The sequence below is a fragment of the Porites lutea genome, chromosome 8 (assembly GCF_958299795.1).
Source record: "Porites lutea chromosome 8, jaPorLute2.1, whole genome shotgun sequence".
Taxonomy (NCBI): Eukaryota; Metazoa; Cnidaria; class Anthozoa; order Scleractinia; family Poritidae; genus Porites; species Porites lutea.
The window spans coordinates 31,226,595-31,243,851 of record NC_133208.1 but is presented as its reverse complement, the minus strand read 5'-3'; the positions used below and the strand labels follow the sequence as shown (position 1 = coordinate 31,243,851).

Genomic DNA, 17,257 nt, shown 5'->3' with positions numbered 1-17,257 from the left:
TAGTTTTCGTACCTAATAATATGAAGTGTTTTAATATAGAAACAGTACACTGATCCTCCTTAGGGAGTGGGAGCGTTCCCTCCTCTCTCCCTCTTCCCGGAACAGGCTAGCTAGCGGATAAAACACTTAAGCTATGAGCAATTTACCGTAACTCACCAACTCGGCGGCCGTCGAAGGTTTTTGTGTTGTCTTTGACGGTAAATATTCTGTTGTCGACGATAGCGTCGATTGTGTCGATAACGATGCTTTTGACTGTGGTGTTTCAGATTTTGATGATAATAACGATGGTAGTAATTTTGCTGGTGATGTTGCTTTTGTCGATAAATATGTTGTTGTTGACGTTGATGACACTGATGATAGTTGTGTAGTTGTTGCCGTTTCTCTCGAAAGCGTCGTCGAAGCATCTGTATAGACATGTCGAGACTGTCAATGACATTCAATATATTGCATGGTACAAACCACTGATCTCAAAAAGAATAGAATTGAGTTTACGGTGCTGATGACAACATGACAAAGGTCAATTTTTTCCATGTGATTAAGTTTTTCCTCGTTTACTATTCACAATATTTTTACTTTTAACTAGTTTATACATAAAATCAGTTTTGGACAGTTTTGATCCGATTCACTGTTTCCTATTTTGAGAGTTTCGATCGACATTTTGTTAACTTGAATTTGGTCTTTTGCAGTTGGCCATAAACCTGTTTCCAAAGCTCTTTGATCAGTTTTCGTCTATATGTATGGAATTTTTGTCGGTACAGTCGGCAAAATTGTCTCGATTTTAACAACTAGTCGTGCTATGTTTTAGTCGGGTAATTTTTTGTTTGGCCGGAAGAAGGTGTTATGGATAAGTTTCGCGACCATGAGGGCTCTGTCTCCTCTTAAAAAATGCCGGAAATTTTCAGGAGATGACAAAACGCGGAGCCCTACTCCATGGAGTACCCTATGGAGTACCTAAAATGGAGAACCCCTAAAAATCATGTTTTGGTGAAATAAAATACTTTATCAACATGGTGAATTGTTTAGATGTACATAGCTTTATTTATTTTGAGCTTGCCAGCCCTCTGATTAATGTTACAGTTTGATGCAGTCATGGAATTGACCGCCATCTTGAAATTTACACTGTAGCATTAAACTGCTGACCACTTCAAACGAATGGCCTGCCCAGTATGGACCGCTTGGCCAGGATCGGCCAGAATGTCAAACACCATGGACAATTTAAGCTTATCAAGCTCGTGTGGGTACTTTTGAAACACATTTATATTTTGCCACTTCCTGGTTTAATCGATTATAACATCAAATTTAATCAAGTATAGCTTAAAACTTTTTAGCTGATTTTTTTTGTTGTTTTATTGTGTCAACAGATGAGGAATGCTGCATCACTAATACACGCGTGGAAAAAGCTCGGTACAGCTGTAAGCTTAACAAAGTCCCTTAAATTACCATGAAAAATTTGGCCCTTTTGGCCTCTTGAAAAAGAAAACGCTCAAGGATACTGGGCATTTGAGGTGGTCAGAGGTTTAATATTAAATTTCAAGATGGCAGTCAATTCATGGACTGCATCAAACTGTGACCATTGGAGAGCTGGCAAGCTCAAAATAAATAAAGGTATGTACATCTAAATGGTTCACTATGTTGATAAAGTATTTTATTTGACCAATACATGATTTTTAGGGGTACTCCATTTTAGGTACTCCACAGGGTACTCCATGGAGTAGGGCTCCGCATTTTGCCATCTCCCGAAATTTTCTCAGTATATTAACGACTTTTAAGATCTAATTGGGGGATAAATAGTATGGCTAGTAGCTACACGCAAATAAATTATATAGCTAATCGTTGTAATATATTACAACGGCAAATTAAAGTGCTGAATAGCTAGATACACTGATAACTACGGCTGTACTGGGAAATCGTTTCTTCCTTACAATCATAACATATGACAAAAGCACTAAATCTGTTTGAAAGCTTTAACACACGTCACTTTTTAAGTGAGTGTAAAATATTTTTCAAACTTAAGGTAATTACTTGATAATGACAACTTACCGCTGCAGCAGCACTCTTGAGAATGGCCACAGCCGTCAGCATTGTTGTTGCATTTGTTGGACTTACCGTCAGGAGTTTTTTGCTGACACTTTGTCACACACCCACAGTCAAGATGTGGGTCACACGGCTTTGTTCCATCTGCAGGATATTTCATAGGTTTAAGTAAATGGAAATTGCCAGGAAAAACGATAATAAAATTTTTTCCTAATTTAACAAAATATCTTATTTCTTACAGAGTTGAGCGCTACCCACCGGAGTTTAATACATAGATTTAGCCACGGCTAAAAGCGAAGCTCTCGTTAATAATTCATAATTTAAATCAAACAATAAACTTGTAATCCACAGAACAGGGCACATTCATGTGACTTTTGAGACAAAGGCTAAGTGATTTTAGATAAAAAACAATTTGACAGTCCAACAGTGGAACAAATTTTACATCGAGTTAATAGTCTTATTTGTACATCCAAAAATAGCAATCATGTTCGATCACAGTAGATTAGGCCTGGAAAACAAATAGACCTCAGGGCTGTGCTCTAGCAGAGCCTGGTGGTCCCCGGCACTTAACTTTTGGCCTTCGGCGACTAGAAAATCTTAGTTTTTTCATACAAATCATACGCTGGGCACCCTAGATTTCACAGGTTCAGAGCACTGGGCTCCCTTCAATTTTCCTTAGAGCACAGCCTTGGACCTATTCATGTATTGTATTTGCATTAGCTGTTGCATCATAATGTGGCATTCACCAGTCTCTCCAACATTGCTCCGTTTGAGAGACTATGGATAATTACGTGATAATTGGACAACCCCGAAATATAATTTTAAGAAACACACGCGCCACGATAGTCCTTGGTGGCAGCCAGTTTACACGTTGCATTCTTCTGTCTAAGAAGGAGGCCAACTAAAAAATCAGGCCGGATTTTTTGTGTTCGACAAGTTTACTTTACAAGTAAATCTTGGCGACGAATCTGGTGGCGTGTAAACCAGCCTTTTAAACATACTTTTTCTCATCACGTTCCATGTAAACAGTACTATGAGGCCCTTTTTTATCATACAGACCTCGGACAGAATATGTTCTTTTTTGCCCTATTTAAACTTATAATTCTGCAGTTTTTCACAATTTTGCAAGACAAATTGCACTCATTCAATATCCAGGACGCTCAAAGCACGCGCTTCCTGTGCGCAACAAATTATAGCTTTGACCACATTATAAAATTCTTTCATGAAGAGAATTTCATAATGCCGGGACTTTTCAGTTTGAAAAATCTGGTCCTATGTGATATGCAGGGTAATAATTATCGGCTTTTAGTGAAAACGATGAAAAAAATCCCTAAAATCACCTTTTCGACCAGCCGGACGAGTTCTGACTTTTGACATGCACCAAATTTGCAGTGCAATTAATAGAGTTACCATTTACGCTTCAACATGATAGAGAATTTGTTATGTTTAGCTTTGATTTCCCTTTATTTATAAAACTGTTTATGGTTTTGTTATGCGTAATCTTTAAAAGCGAGTGATATTTACGCGCGGCGTTTTGAGTATTCCTGCATGCGATGTTTATGTTCGACTGGAAACAACCGGTGCAGCGATAAAAATTGCAAGAGGGACTACTAACAATCAATAAAATAAATATAATTCGGTGAAACATGTACAGAGACAATAATTTTCATTCACGAAGACACGTTTGAGAGTAAACTGTCTCTGAAAATCATGAGTCAGGTAACCATAATCTTATTTAATATGTTTTAAGCCGGCTTCCCGGTGTTTGCCCTTTTTCAAGATGAACTCGAGGCAAGAAAATCGCTCAGAGCTTTCTGTTTACAGCCAAAATCATAACTAAATATTCTTCGGGACCTTTTCTTTGAATTTGCGGTCAAAAAATGTCTAAAGGCTTGATACTATTGCAGGGGCAAAACGACTGGTCTTTCACCTGAGCCCGCGAGATGGTCATGTAATAATTATCAGCGGATGTCTGATTTTGACAGCTGTCAATCTAATCGTACTCATACAGATGGCTTACATAACTGAAAGGCTAGCCAAGTTGTGCAAGATCTATTGTGACGTTTGACATCGGCTTACATGAATTGTGTGTACGGGTGGACGGGCGGGCGGGCGTACGCTACGTCATAACCAAATTTTCTTGGATGGATAGTTTACAAATTTTGTTACCCATGGTGCTCCGCTAATATATAGATTTAGCCAGGGCTAAAAGCGAAGCTCTGGTTAATAATACGTGGAAAAAAAAAAAAGTATTTCATATATACATCACATCAAAAAAAATTAAATCGTGTTATGCTTAACGGGGGACGACAATGAAAATGGCTTCAAGACTAATAGTTCTAATTAGCAAAAAAACAAATTGCACGTGCAGCACACTTTTTCTTCTAATTAGCAAAAAACAAATTTGCACGTGCAGCACGCTTTTTTGTCTTTCCCTTGCGGTTGTTTTGCACGACTACAACGCTGTTTTGTACGACTAAAACGTCAAACTTCCTAGTTACATACTATTTTTATGGAGAAATTGTCGTATGTGCTGACCCAATATTTTGTTTCCAGTGTTCATGTTGGCTTTTATTTTTCACTGCCGCTCATTTTCACCTTCCTGGCCGCTAGCATTTCTCATTTTCTCACCGCCGCTTTGAATTTCCATGTTTTTCTTCCTCCGAATTTTCAATAACTCGCTCTAGCTCTTTCTCTGTTATCCACGTTAGTGTACACATAAAAAATAACGCCGAAAAAGACACGACTTTTTTCTGTCTAAAAGTCCGGGCGGCCATGTGATTTCCTTCCAAATAAGACCTTGAGTTGCATTTGGGTTCCCATACCTGTTCATTGAGTTATTTTACATTGGTATGCCTGTGGTGCGGACGGACGGTCGCTCGCTCGATCGCTCGCTCGGTGTACGGTCACGTGACTACCAAATTTTCTGGGATGGGTAGATTACCACATTTCCTTAGCTATGGGGCTCCGCCCACGCGCGCGCTTCGCGCGCAGGTGGAGCTCCGCTATTATGTTATGTGTTTGACTAAGCCATGAAGTCAAGATGGCAAGTTTTCCTTTTTTGTGCTTTTATATGTCGGGAACTGAAGCGCGGTCGAGATGCTAACTGACACGCACACACACATACACACACACAAGCAATATTCAGCCACCTTCACCGGACAAGCTTGGTCACTTAAAAGATTGAATTATTTATTCCTTAGCGAGAACATTACAGGCCATACCAGGTGTGTATGAAATCATCCTCTTGCCCCCGTAAAATGAATCAGGTTTATAACACAAAAGAATAAATGATTTTTATATAACGAAAAAGAATAATAAGAAGAAATAACTAAGGTGCTGGATTAGCGGTGCACGTGAGAGAGGTTAAGACAAGCAGGACACCTGTACGTCCTTACTCTCCCTTGGCCTTCTCTCTTATTTGGGGTACTTACAATACAGTCAAATCACTTTATACGGACACCAAAGGCTCAGAAAACCAGCCCGGTCTTCCGGAATGGATTAGTTTCTTCACTCATCTCACCTACACTCATTTTAGTGTATGCTTTATGCCTTCAGAGTGCTTTTTGCTGCGTTCTGCCATTTTCTTAAGCCATGTTCTTGCCATGTTTTCTTAGGACTATTTATTCATTTTATCTTATCAAGTGCGTTATAAAGAAAGACGTGGTGCTGCGCATACCACAAGAAACGGGCAAATTAATAAGACCAACCCCTTTTCGGCTGGTAGAGTTCGTATTCTCTAACCATCTCATCTGCTGTGGGACCCAGTGACGCTGATAGCTCAAGTTGACACGTTGACTGCACTGTCTTGAACGCTGGAAATACTTTTTTCAGGGTAAAAATACGTAGCTCTTTGCGTTGAAAGTTATATTCCACAGGAAATTTCACGAATCGAATTTTACTAAGGACTGAAATACGACTTTCTAACTCGATCGTCTTATTTCTTTTAGCAATGCTGTAGGGATCCGGAAACAGCTGTTTGAAAAAGAACATAATATATAAGAAAATGGACTAAATATAATTATGTGATACTCACAGGTAAACAGGAATATCACAGATATAAACAGGAAGTTACGGCCTGGCATCTTGTTACCTTTGCAACAGTTAAAAGAAAATAATTTCAAAGTTTATATAAAGAATTCTCATTTGTTAGAATTGAAATTTTTTCCAGTGTTTAACTTAGAGGCTCACCATAATGTAATGACACAAGGAAAAAATAAAGATGTCCTTTTAAAGCAAGAAGTTGATTTTTTGGTCACCACATAAATGCAGTTATGTTTCACGTATTACTCCAAACGAAGAAATAAGCCCATATTTTGCTGCACTGAGAATTTAAGACAATTTTTGTCTTTGATCCAGTGCGTACCTTGGATGTGAACACAAATTGACGAAAGCCACGAGGACAGCGCGTCACCCTGGCCGAAAATGAACTGGAAACTAATCAAAATACTCGGGTTGAGCGCTGAAAATAGTGGTTAGGGTTAAGCACGGGCTATAATAATTAGGTTTAAAAACTGAAATAGTCAAATCCTCTATGGTGTAGAGGTGTTAGGGTTAGGACTTCGGAGCTTAAGATCCCGGGTTCGATATACTTGCTTATGACATTTTCGATCTTCTTTTTTCTTAAAAATATTGAAGGGACTTAGAAATTCTTAAGTTTCAGACTTAGAAAAGATGGGTGACGCGCTGTCGCTGATGTATTATCAGTGGTGAGGTGCGGAGAATGCATGATATTACTGTGACTAGGATGCTTTCGGTGCTCTAGCTTGACATCTGGAAAGCGTTGTTATCTTCCCTTCATGTAAGTGCGTCCATGTTTTTGGAATTTTTTTAAAATTATAATTTACCAATAGATAATGCAGATCGAAAATGAAATACAAGACAAAAATTGCTAAAAGTAAAAGAAATGAATAAAAGGTACCCGATGTTTTCTACAACTCGGGCTATACGTCAGTTTCCTTTCTCGCAAACTACAAAAAAAAATGTTTGAAGCTAAGAACCATAGCCTGAATTTTTAAAACGAGCACATAACTCAAAGGGGTACTATCTCACTTGACTAAAAAAAATAGCTTAAAGGGGTGCTATCTCACCTGACTGAAAAAGCAGAGCATAATTGCATCGAGAAGTCGTTTTGTCAACAATCGCAACAAAATTTCATGCGATGACTTACCCGCCACGTAAAATTCCAAATATTGTGTTACCAGAAATTTGCAGTCAGCTTTCCATAAGGTCGAAACAGGTTCTCCGCTGTACTACCAATACACGATGAGCTGTAGATTAGCTCGAAATAGTATAACAAAAACGGGTCGATTTTTAACGCCTCCTAGTTGTAATGTGCTTCCCATAAAATCCTTTTTTGAAGCACGCCATCTGCTAACTGTTCATGCAATTTCTTGGATCAGAGCAGGTGGAATATATTTGTCATGGCATCATATAAGTATGTATTTAACGGTGCAACGGTAAAACAGTGGTTTCAAACTACCAATCAATATCAAAAAATATCATATCACATTTCGATACAAATTAGTCTAAGAAAGGAAATTTACCTTATTAGAAATTCTTGGAAAACGAGTGACATACTGACAAACACTAATTCTAGTTAGATAACTCGCCAAATAATTTTGAAGCTTTACAAGATATTAGTCTTTTTTTCGATGATACAGTGTGCAAAGGGGTACGATAATACTATTAGCGGCTATTTGCATGATAAAGGAATGACTTTCACTCAGAATGAGTTTCGTTCCAGAATTTGATTCACATGACAAAATGACAGCCTTAAGGTTGATTTCCACTGTCGCGTAATTTTTACGCGGGTACACATGTAAATTTTACGCGCGTAAATAAAATAGAGGCAATGTATGGACGGTCACGCGTACGCGTGAACGTTGAGCGAGGTTTAACTTTAACGTTTACGCGTGAACTTTCATACATTGCCTCTATTTCATTCACCCATATAAATTTACGCACGTAAAAAATACGCGACACTGGAAATCAATCCTAAGTGTACGAACGTAAATTTTACGCTCGTAACAAAATAGAGGCAATGTATGGAAGGCCGCTCGTTAACGTAAAAGTTGAGCGAGGTAACATATTCGCACTTAACCTCAAGTTGAAGTAATTTTTTTTTTGAAAAAAGAAAGCGAAAAAAGAATATTGGCTGCCTCCCCAATTTGCTTAATTCCGTATCAGTGTGAAATTCTTAGTGACGCAATGACACAAACATTATGCAAACATGGGAAAACAATTTTATTTAAAAGTGAAATTTCATTTTTGAGTTGTTGAGTTTGAAAGGTTTAGAAAGTTGAAATGATTAAAATAAATTTAAAAAAAAAGAAAGAAATTTCTCGGATTAATGTTTGTCCGTGACGTTCGAAAACATGTTGGGAACAATGTCAAAATAAAGCATTTTCAGTTGCCATTGACGTTAAAGAAAGTTTGTAAATTGTTTTTTTAAATCTTGTAATTGCTATTTGGCGAATTTTCTCCCACCACCTCCAGCCAATAATCTCTTATTTGAGAACCTGAAAATGTTCTATTGTCGTAATTCAGTAACTTAGACGAGCAAAGTATTTTTTTGCGCTATGGCTAAACATATAACTAATTAAAATTCTTTTTTAAGCTCTAAACCTTAATTGTCTCTTTTAAATATCATGTCGCTTGCGGTTTGTCACCGTTCGGAAAGATTGTCTAGTCTTAATGAAACAACCCATTAAGTTAACAACTGTTTACATAGAGTTATGATTGACAACCGAAAGGTAAAATGGTGTTGGTGAAAAGACTGAATAGGTAATTCAAGTCAAATACTTAATAAGCGAAACAGTTTATCGTATTTTTTTAAACTGGTGACTGTTGCTTAATATACTTTCCGCCTTTATGTGCCCTAAGCCTATCGCGATCATTTTCTTTTGCGTGGCTCTTATTAGTAATTTGTTGAACAGTTTAAATGTTGTAAAATATTCCTTTTTATCCAGTATGGGTAAATTCAGTTTTCAGGATTGTACGTGTTACCTATCCTGTATACTTCCAGTTAATTACTGACTGATTGATAGCGCGTGGGACATGTGTGATGAATGAGACGCATCCTTTAATTCATCTGCATATTTTACAAGTCAATTTGTTGTGAAATACGTTCTGTACACTAAACAGGGCTAAACTGAAGCTTTTTTCTGATCAATTTCAATAAGAAAAACGGAGAAGAAATATTCAATCAGCATTTTTCGATTTTTTTTTCTGTCAAAGAAGTGCAAAAAAACGGACGTCGTAAGGGCGCTAAAGCTTTAAAACGTTCAAATTCTAAAACAAATAAACCAAATAGGGTGTCTTGCTATCAACATGAACTAGATAAAAATTGTGGTGCTATATATATGCCAGTAACTATACTCCCCACTTAAGAGGAGCAGAATCGAAATATACATGTAACGAGGAAGCTACCGCCAGCGATTCGATTCAGTCAAAGCCTTTTCTTCCTCAGACGATTACAAATGGGATCGGTGATCCCATGTGCATGTGGCTGACGCCTTGAGAGTGATAGCTTTTCTTGGCTACTTCCAAATGTGTTAATCTTGGTGACGTAATTAAAAAAGAATCCTTTTAGGTTTTTTTTTTATAAATTTTCTGTTTCGTGTTGGAAATCTTTTTGAAAATTTCGATCATTTGTATCACTTTTTATTACCAAAAAGTCGTTTAAACTTTTTAAAATATGATTTCAACCATTGGTCATCGATTTAACCAGTCGACGTCAGCTTTTTTAAGTTGTCTGTTATTTCAGGATTGAAGACAAAAATTTCTTCACACCTTTGTTAAAGTGTTTTCGAACCACGATGATTCTCTTTTTCCAAAAAAAAGGCTCTTTTTGATAGCCAATTATTGGCGCACGAGAAATCACTCACTTATTGCTAAAACAAAAATAGAATATCAGTAACGCCTAATGATGCAGTTTCTCGCCGCCAACGGGCAAACATTAAAAGCTAAATTACAGCTAACTTACTAAAGCGTTGAATTGAGGAGGTTTCGATTTCCTAGCTCTTACTTTCTAAGCAACTTTAACTTCCACCCTATGATGTCTATTAAAATTGTAATGACCTTGCCGGAGAGTTTAACAAAAGAAAAAGAGAAAAAAACTAATAACCAATCAACTACGAACTACTTACTAATTTTACTTAACTACGTAATTCTGAAAAGTTAATTCATATTGCCTAACGTCAGTGCACATGCGGAAGTCAGTCTAATTGCTCTCTAGCTCCTTCCTCAGCGTCAAACGTTGCAGTATTTTTTTTCAAGTTTAAACTTCATAAACTCCACCAAAATTATGCGTAATATATTAGACTTTCCGAAAACTACATAATTACGACACCACAGTGACGTTTGGGGGTTTAAAAAGCAGTTATGAATAGAAGTTAAACGAAAACAAAGATAATCGAGAAAAAAAAAAAGCCTTCCACCTTCCTCAGATTAAGTTTAAAAGCTGGAAATTTGCGAATATATAAAGAAGGAATTTAAAAATCGAGGAGTCGATTATTGTATGAGTTTTCGGTTCTTAGAAGCCTTGAATAAAGACTGAACTAAAGACAAAATTAACGCATCATGTGAAATGCGTAATATATTATAGCTCCCGCATGGGTTATTGACTAGTTCACTGCGTTCGATGTGGCAATATATAATACAATCGACAAAGGAAATTATCGCGTACGTCAATAAGAATCATGGCTCACAGTTAAAAAAAAAGTGATGAAGCAGAGTATAATTCCAATCTGTCACCTAAACAGTATTCCGTTTTAGTTTTTTCGGCCTTAGTTTTATTTCCCCGCTTTGCGTTTCCCTCAGTCACGCTTTCTTCCTGTGTATGCTCATGGTGCGCCTTTAACATTTTTTTTAAGGTTTCAAACTGGAGCCGGAGGTTTTAAAATGGTGTTTTATACAAGATGTAAGCAGGAGTTGTTGTTGTTAAAAAAAGAAAAAAAAAACAGACAAAAATTGAAAGAAATGTGGCCTTTTACTTACACATAAAATACACAAGAAGGGGCTATAAAATATAGAAGAAGAAAAAAAAAGGAAGAAACAAAAAGAAGAAAAGAAAGCAATAAAAGAAAACTATATTTTGTTTGTGTCCTCCTGGTGACGCTATAAAATTGAACTTGAATAATTCGAATGCAAAAGTGACCAGTCCTATTTCAAACTATCTTGTCACCTCAGGTGGCACAATTTTATTTGTTTTCCGACTCAGACTTTTTCTGCATCTACTCTTTCTGGATCCATCAATGACGAGAGCATAGTTTTTTAGCACACATTTTTTTTATTTTTTGTCAGTTACATCAGCGTTTTTAAGCGTTGCGCAAACTACAATTAGCTGCCAAAATATTCTGAGATACTCAGAAGAAAAATTAGCCTGCCAAGCATTCAGATAGTAGGGCGCTGGCAAAAGATTAGTTGATTGCGAGCTCCCTAGTCTCCTCTCGTTTTTAACTCGTGGGGACGCGCGAGCGTACCACGAGGTATTGGAGGGACCGGGATATGCAAATGAGTCACTCGCTCACTCGTAGTAGACGGACTTCGTAATTAATCGGGTCCGAACTCGAGAGTGCGAAGATCTATCGTTTCCGAAGAAGCACGCGCTCGCCGAAGTTCGGTGGTACCAAAATCTTTGCCGAGAGCGTGCATCGTTCGCTGCTCAGACTCAGAGTTTTCTTTGTGGCAAATTTTCTACAGTACGGTTAGAGGTCTTACCAAATTTAAGACATGGAGGAGTCTTTCAGATGAGCACGATGGTTAACTTGGGGATTGGATTTTAAGAGCCTTTGACTAGTCTAGGCCTTAAACTCGACACGAGAATATTAGCGTTTGCTCTTCGACTCCGCCGCAAGATCACGAGGGATATTTACTGAACTCCAGCTTGATGGAAAGTGATCTGAAAGTGACAAAATGTAATGCCATGCCATTCTTAAGAACCTGTATGAGACGAAGATGGATGTGATTTTGATCATTAGCTTGAAAATTACAGCGGAAATCGAGATAACAGAACATAATGTTTTGCGTGCTACTTCGCAGACCAGGTTTATCGGCTTTTTGTGAAACGTAATTATGTTCTTTCATTACTTCATCGCCATCGAATGCGTAGACATGTTTTTTTCTCGGTTAATGCAACTCGATCATCTTCAAACGGCGGAAGCTCCATGGAAAAGGCATCAAATTAAAGACTTTTCGCCAAAGCTATGTAATCAGCTTTAGTGGTGTAGTGGTAAGGTATAGTCTCGTCAAGCTGAAGGTGCCGGGTCGACGCCTACTCAATACTTTTCTTTTTTTCCTTCTTTCTTTTTTTCCGTTTCTGTTTTGTTTTGTTTGCTTATTTGTTTTGTTGTTTTTCTATAAATATATGCCTAAATAACTGTTATTTAATAGAGTGCAATAAACAGCAAGAAAAGTATCGTGTTTCCAAAGAAAAAATAGTATATTAAACATATGGATGAACAATCCGAATTTCAGTCTATCATTTCCCACAACTTACTGTGGGAAAACCAGAGTTGATAACTATCATTTGATTATTTTCTAAACATCGTTCCCACGAGTTGACGATAGTCTTTCTTTGATTTCCTATCGTGTTCCTTTATCGCTCACCGCCTACAATTTAATTCTCTTTACACTGAACGCCTGGAACAGGCTACAGAAAAATCTGCTCTCATTCAGTAAAACCACTGCCGTAGTGAAATATCTGTGGGGTATAAGTTTCACTCCCTCCCTCTCCTTTGTTCAAATTTTTCCTCCAAACAGGCCACTTCCGAGTAGGCTTTGGTAGATTGGCCTAGCATAATTTTAAGCATAATTCAGCAAAACGAGCATTATTTTAAGCTTTTATTTCAGTTTAGCACTGCTAGCATAATCCGAGCTTTTATGCGTTGAAAACAAAAAAACCCATCATAGCTCAAGAATAATTCGGTTTTCATTTTATTTCTGTATTGTTTTTGGAAAATATTGAGGTCTGCGCTAAGGCCCATGGTCAAACATGGTCCGGCAGGCGACAGGGGTCACCCTGTGCATATCTGAGAGACCGCCTAACTATCTTGCCGCCGCCCAGGACGTCATCATGCCCTGCGAAGAAGATAAAGTCAACATGTATAGTGAAGTGGTGGAGGCAACGACCTGATAATCTACCCCATTGGTCTTCTGCAGTTATGAAGGTTCTGCTGGTACAGCCCTCGTCTGCAGCCGCTGAACGAGTATTCTCTATTCTTAACTCATCGTTCAACGATTCACAAGAGCATGCTCTCGTGGACTATTTACAGGCTTGTGTAATGCTTCAGTACAATAACCGATAACACAGAGGTTAACAACATGCATAGTTGTCTTTATACTGAACTGAGGGCTTTGCCTGGATGGCGTCTAAAACAAGTATGCGGGCTTTAACTTTCTGACCCGGATTCAGAACCCAGAAACGGTTGATTTTGGTAGCATTTGTTAATCATTTGGCTTTTCGAGGTGCGCACATGCGTATTTGCGATGCTAAAGACTGTAAGACTGGAAGGTGGACTATATGAATGTTCATTAAAGTCAAAATTGATAGAGTTAAGCTACTGATGATCTTTATTTTCCTTAAAATCAGTGTAAAATCTAAGTAGCATAATTTCGGTGACAGAGAGTATAGTTTTCAGAAAGTAGCATAATTTTGGCATAATTTCTAAAAAATATGAGCACTGCTAAAAGCATAATATGCTTTTTTTTCGTGCACAATCTACCAAAGCCTACTTCCGAGTTCCAAAAACCCTCACTTTCAAAATGAGGCTAAGTGCACAACCTTTCTAGTGAAAATGAGTTTCATTTCTTTTACTTGCCGGGAAATGGCCTACTGACATGCAGTCACGTGTCAACAGAAGTAATATTTCTTTGTAGGATTTTTATGCTCTTTCCTATAGGAATTAAACGTATAATGAAAACTTGCCAATACTCTATTTTCTAACAGTGGCTACTAAAACAAATTCGCGTGCAGTCTACGTGACAGTCACGTGTCAACGGGAGTCATGGTTCTTTCCTCGTGCAGGGCATTGTCAATCTTGCTTTTTACTCCAACCGAAGACCTTAGAGAGGCACTGCTAGGTTCTTTTGTACAACTTGGTTCATTCGTCACTTTGCTTGACCACAATCCGATTGTATTGCGGTTTTCTTGAGAGTTTTTCACGCTTTTTGCCGCATTCCTCTTCTGCATTTTTCTAGAGTATGCTGCACGTACGTCGCTGTTTCTCAAAACGTGAAGTATGAAGATGAACAAACCCTAAAAATGTGTGTATCGATAAATAACAAGAAAGTTAAGTTCCCTTATAAGGGTGAGAGAAAAGAAGAAATGAAGGCAAAATTTATAGTCAATGGTTAATCGCAGTACATGGTATCAGGTACCGCCCACCATCTCTACTATTCTATGTTCTATCATGTTAATTTTCTCGATCGCTACATTCCTTGAGACTACTGTCAAAGTCTGGAGTAAACTTCGAATACTTGTGTGGCAAAATATATAAATAAATAAATAAATGAACGAATGAGTGAATTAAAACGGCTTTTTTTGCCACCAAGCTAAGATTTGATAAAATAATATTTGCTCGCTGTCAGTTAGCCTGCGAAAACAGCTGACATTGTGCGACGCCACCACTGGTTTCCCCGCGTAATGACGTTGGAGAAACGAGCGGAGAAATTCCATACTGATCACGCGTCACTACCGGATTTGGGTAGTGCTTCTGATTGGTTAAAATCTGCTTCATGCAATTAGAAGCACTTCCCAGATCTGGGTTGTGACACGTTATCAGTATAGACGTTCTTCGCCAAACGTCATTTCTTGGGGAAACCAGTGGTGGCGTCGCGAAATCAGGGCACCCAACGTCAATTATCGGAAAATATCTGTTCGAAAGACGATTTGAGATTTATCATCTAGAATTTTCGAAACATTTTTTGTAAAATTTCTTGCTTGCCTGCCTTTTCTTAAGATTTTCGAACATCTAAAAACATGGTATAATTGCTCATTTTTAACGCATTTGTGCCGTAAAAAGGCCACCTAAGATTTTCTGGAGTCTTTGTTCTTTTTCAAAAAGGTAAGTTTTAATCCCTATAATTTTCGGACTTTCAGCCAGGAAATCTGAACAGATGAAAAATTTTTAAGGGATAAAAATATGCCTATATCTACCGTTCAAATACTAGAATACGTTCAACAATGAGTGTCCCTGCGAAATGTCGGCTGTTTCCTCAAACTACTCAAAAAGTTAATATGTTGGATTTTCTATTACCTGCAATGAGTTGAAAATAGTAAAGATGTACTGAAATACGAGTCCAGCATCTGTGACACTTATGACACCAAACACCCAGGTCAGTCCCAGAAGAGGAAACAAAACTACGCACGCTTTAACTCCTTGTCGAACTCTTTGCAGATGGGATGTTTTGTCGGCTTGCATTCTTAGGATCTCACGAACCACTCGAGCAAGTAAAACTGAGTTTATCTGCGTGGAGACAATGCATGAGAATAAGATATCTTTTGATGGTCAGTAGAAACCTTAGACCCTGTTTCTTTCTTTCTCTCAGATCTTGACTATAATTTTCAAGAAAAAAAAAATAAAGAAAACATAAAATATTATCGATATATAATCGATCAACGCTCGGACGTATGAAACACCTGAAGCATATCATACTTTGTATGACGTCACAGCCTCCCCTCCACCGCAGCGCTCAATCCTAGATGTGTTTATTACCCGCAAATGAATGAATGAATGAAATGCCGTGGATGAGAGGACAATAAACGTGTCCTCTTTACATTATGTGTTAACATGTTAGCAGTAAGCTCTGACGTCAGCATACAAGGGCGCCATTGGCAGCCGCTATCAGTCCATTTATGGGCTTACTGTAACCCACCAAGCCTGTGATATGAAAGGTAGCTAAATATTCTGGTTTTTTTTTCTACATGAATCGTTAATAATTTCAGATTTATGTCTTACATTTTCATGGCAAATATTTGATGATTATATCAATTTTTAATCATTTACAGATAAGCCTCAATATTCCGTAAGCAATCACTTTTTAACTTGTTCTCTTGTACTTACTTATTCAGTTATGGAAAATTTTTACTTTCTTACCCTTACCGTGCAAACTAAGAGAACAGGCGCAACAAACGTCCAGATAAGGTTATTTTTGAAGGAAACCCAGCAACTAAAAAAAATATACCAAATCAAGGTGTTACTAAGAAAGGATTGCTTGCTAAAACTTGACGGTTAAAATTGGAAATGTTGAAGAAAAATTACGAAGACTTATTTTCAATTCTTTGAAAACCAATTGTTTAGGCTGTTTAGACCTGCAACATGAACGTACTTATAATAATTCCTCTGAAAACGGCAGTTTGGGCAAATTTCATAAGCAACTTTGTAATAAATAAATAAATAAATAAAAAATGGTAATAAAAAATAAACAGATTCTTGAAACCTCCAATTTTTTGTTGCTCCGTTTCTTTCGGTAGTATTAAGATCTGGCTTGTTTACTTACAAATGATCTTGAACATAGCTTTCTATCCCGCCATCTTGAATGGAAGCAATCACGATCGATAAAACCACAATAAAAAGGGAGAGGCCTAAGGTTTGATTGAAAACGAAAAAGAGAAAAATGAAAATTTAGACTCAGTTTGGTTACGTCAGCTACGTCAGCGTAGCACAGACCCTTCTGAGAACTGTGGTGTGGTACAAATTCCTCTGAATAGCAAGTCCTAATTGCAATTTCTTGTAAGGGACGGACCATTAGAAAACTTACTGCGGGCGAAGAACAAAAAAAACATTCGCGCAAGGGAAAATTTAATGAATAAAATTCATGCACACCAATTAACCCTAAAAAAAATTCATACAAGGAATTTGATAACGAAAAAAAATTCCTTCAGCTTGAAAATTCCCCACCCCCTCCCCCATAACTTTTCTAATGGTCTGTCCCTAAGTACGTAAGGAAAGTAAGATAAACCAGGAATCAATTAACGAAATGCTTTAGATTCCGGAAGGGACTGACTAGTCACGACCTCTTGACTAGATCTACAAACTGGCCATTTTCTGTAGTAGGCTTTTGCTTTAATGCTTACCCCATGCCACTCCATAGAACAAGCGCAATCTGATGACCGTATTGAACACTTTGACAACCATCAGATACAGATAAACACCCTCAAATAACATCCAAGCAAATCCCACCAGATAGAAGTAATGAATCATGGCTGCTACAAACACAC

The 17,257-nt window shown here is 37.7% G+C and overlaps 1 protein-coding gene and 1 long non-coding RNA gene across 2 annotated transcripts; both read right to left on the bottom strand.

The window, feature by feature from the left end:
• Nucleotides 1–290: 290 nt before the first annotated feature.
• LOC140946077 (uncharacterized) lies at nt 291–7,324 on the bottom strand. Its single transcript, XR_012166803.1, has 3 exons — nt 7,205–7,324; nt 6,071–6,127; nt 291–404 (listed from the first exon to the last, which is right to left on the bottom strand). It is a non-coding gene; the product is annotated as an uncharacterized lncRNA (long non-coding RNA).
• Nucleotides 7,325–13,837: 6,513 nt separating this feature from the next.
• LOC140946854 (adhesion G protein-coupled receptor L4-like) lies at nt 13,838–16,616 on the bottom strand. The gene is made up of 4 exons (XM_073395958.1): nt 16,537–16,616; nt 16,140–16,206; nt 15,294–15,503; nt 13,838–14,293 (listed from the first exon to the last, which is right to left on the bottom strand). Exons 3-4 carry the CDS (start codon nt 15,456–15,458, stop codon nt 14,024–14,026), a joined length of 435 nt encoding a protein of 144 aa, XP_073252059.1. The 5' UTR covers nt 15,459–15,503; nt 16,140–16,206; nt 16,537–16,616; the 3' UTR covers nt 13,838–14,023.
• Between the last annotated feature and the right edge of the window lie 641 nt (nt 16,617–17,257).

Bases quoted from the DNA above. Each gene is read 5' to 3' on its own strand.
- LOC140946854 (XM_073395958.1), bottom strand. From the start codon at position 15,458: ATGCAAGCCGACAAAACATCCCATCTGCAAAGAGTTCGACAAGGAGTT. The intron at 14,294-15,293 runs GTAATAGAAAAT...ACACATTTTTAG, and splicing joins CTATTTTCAACTCATTGCAG to GGTTTGTTCATCTTCATACT.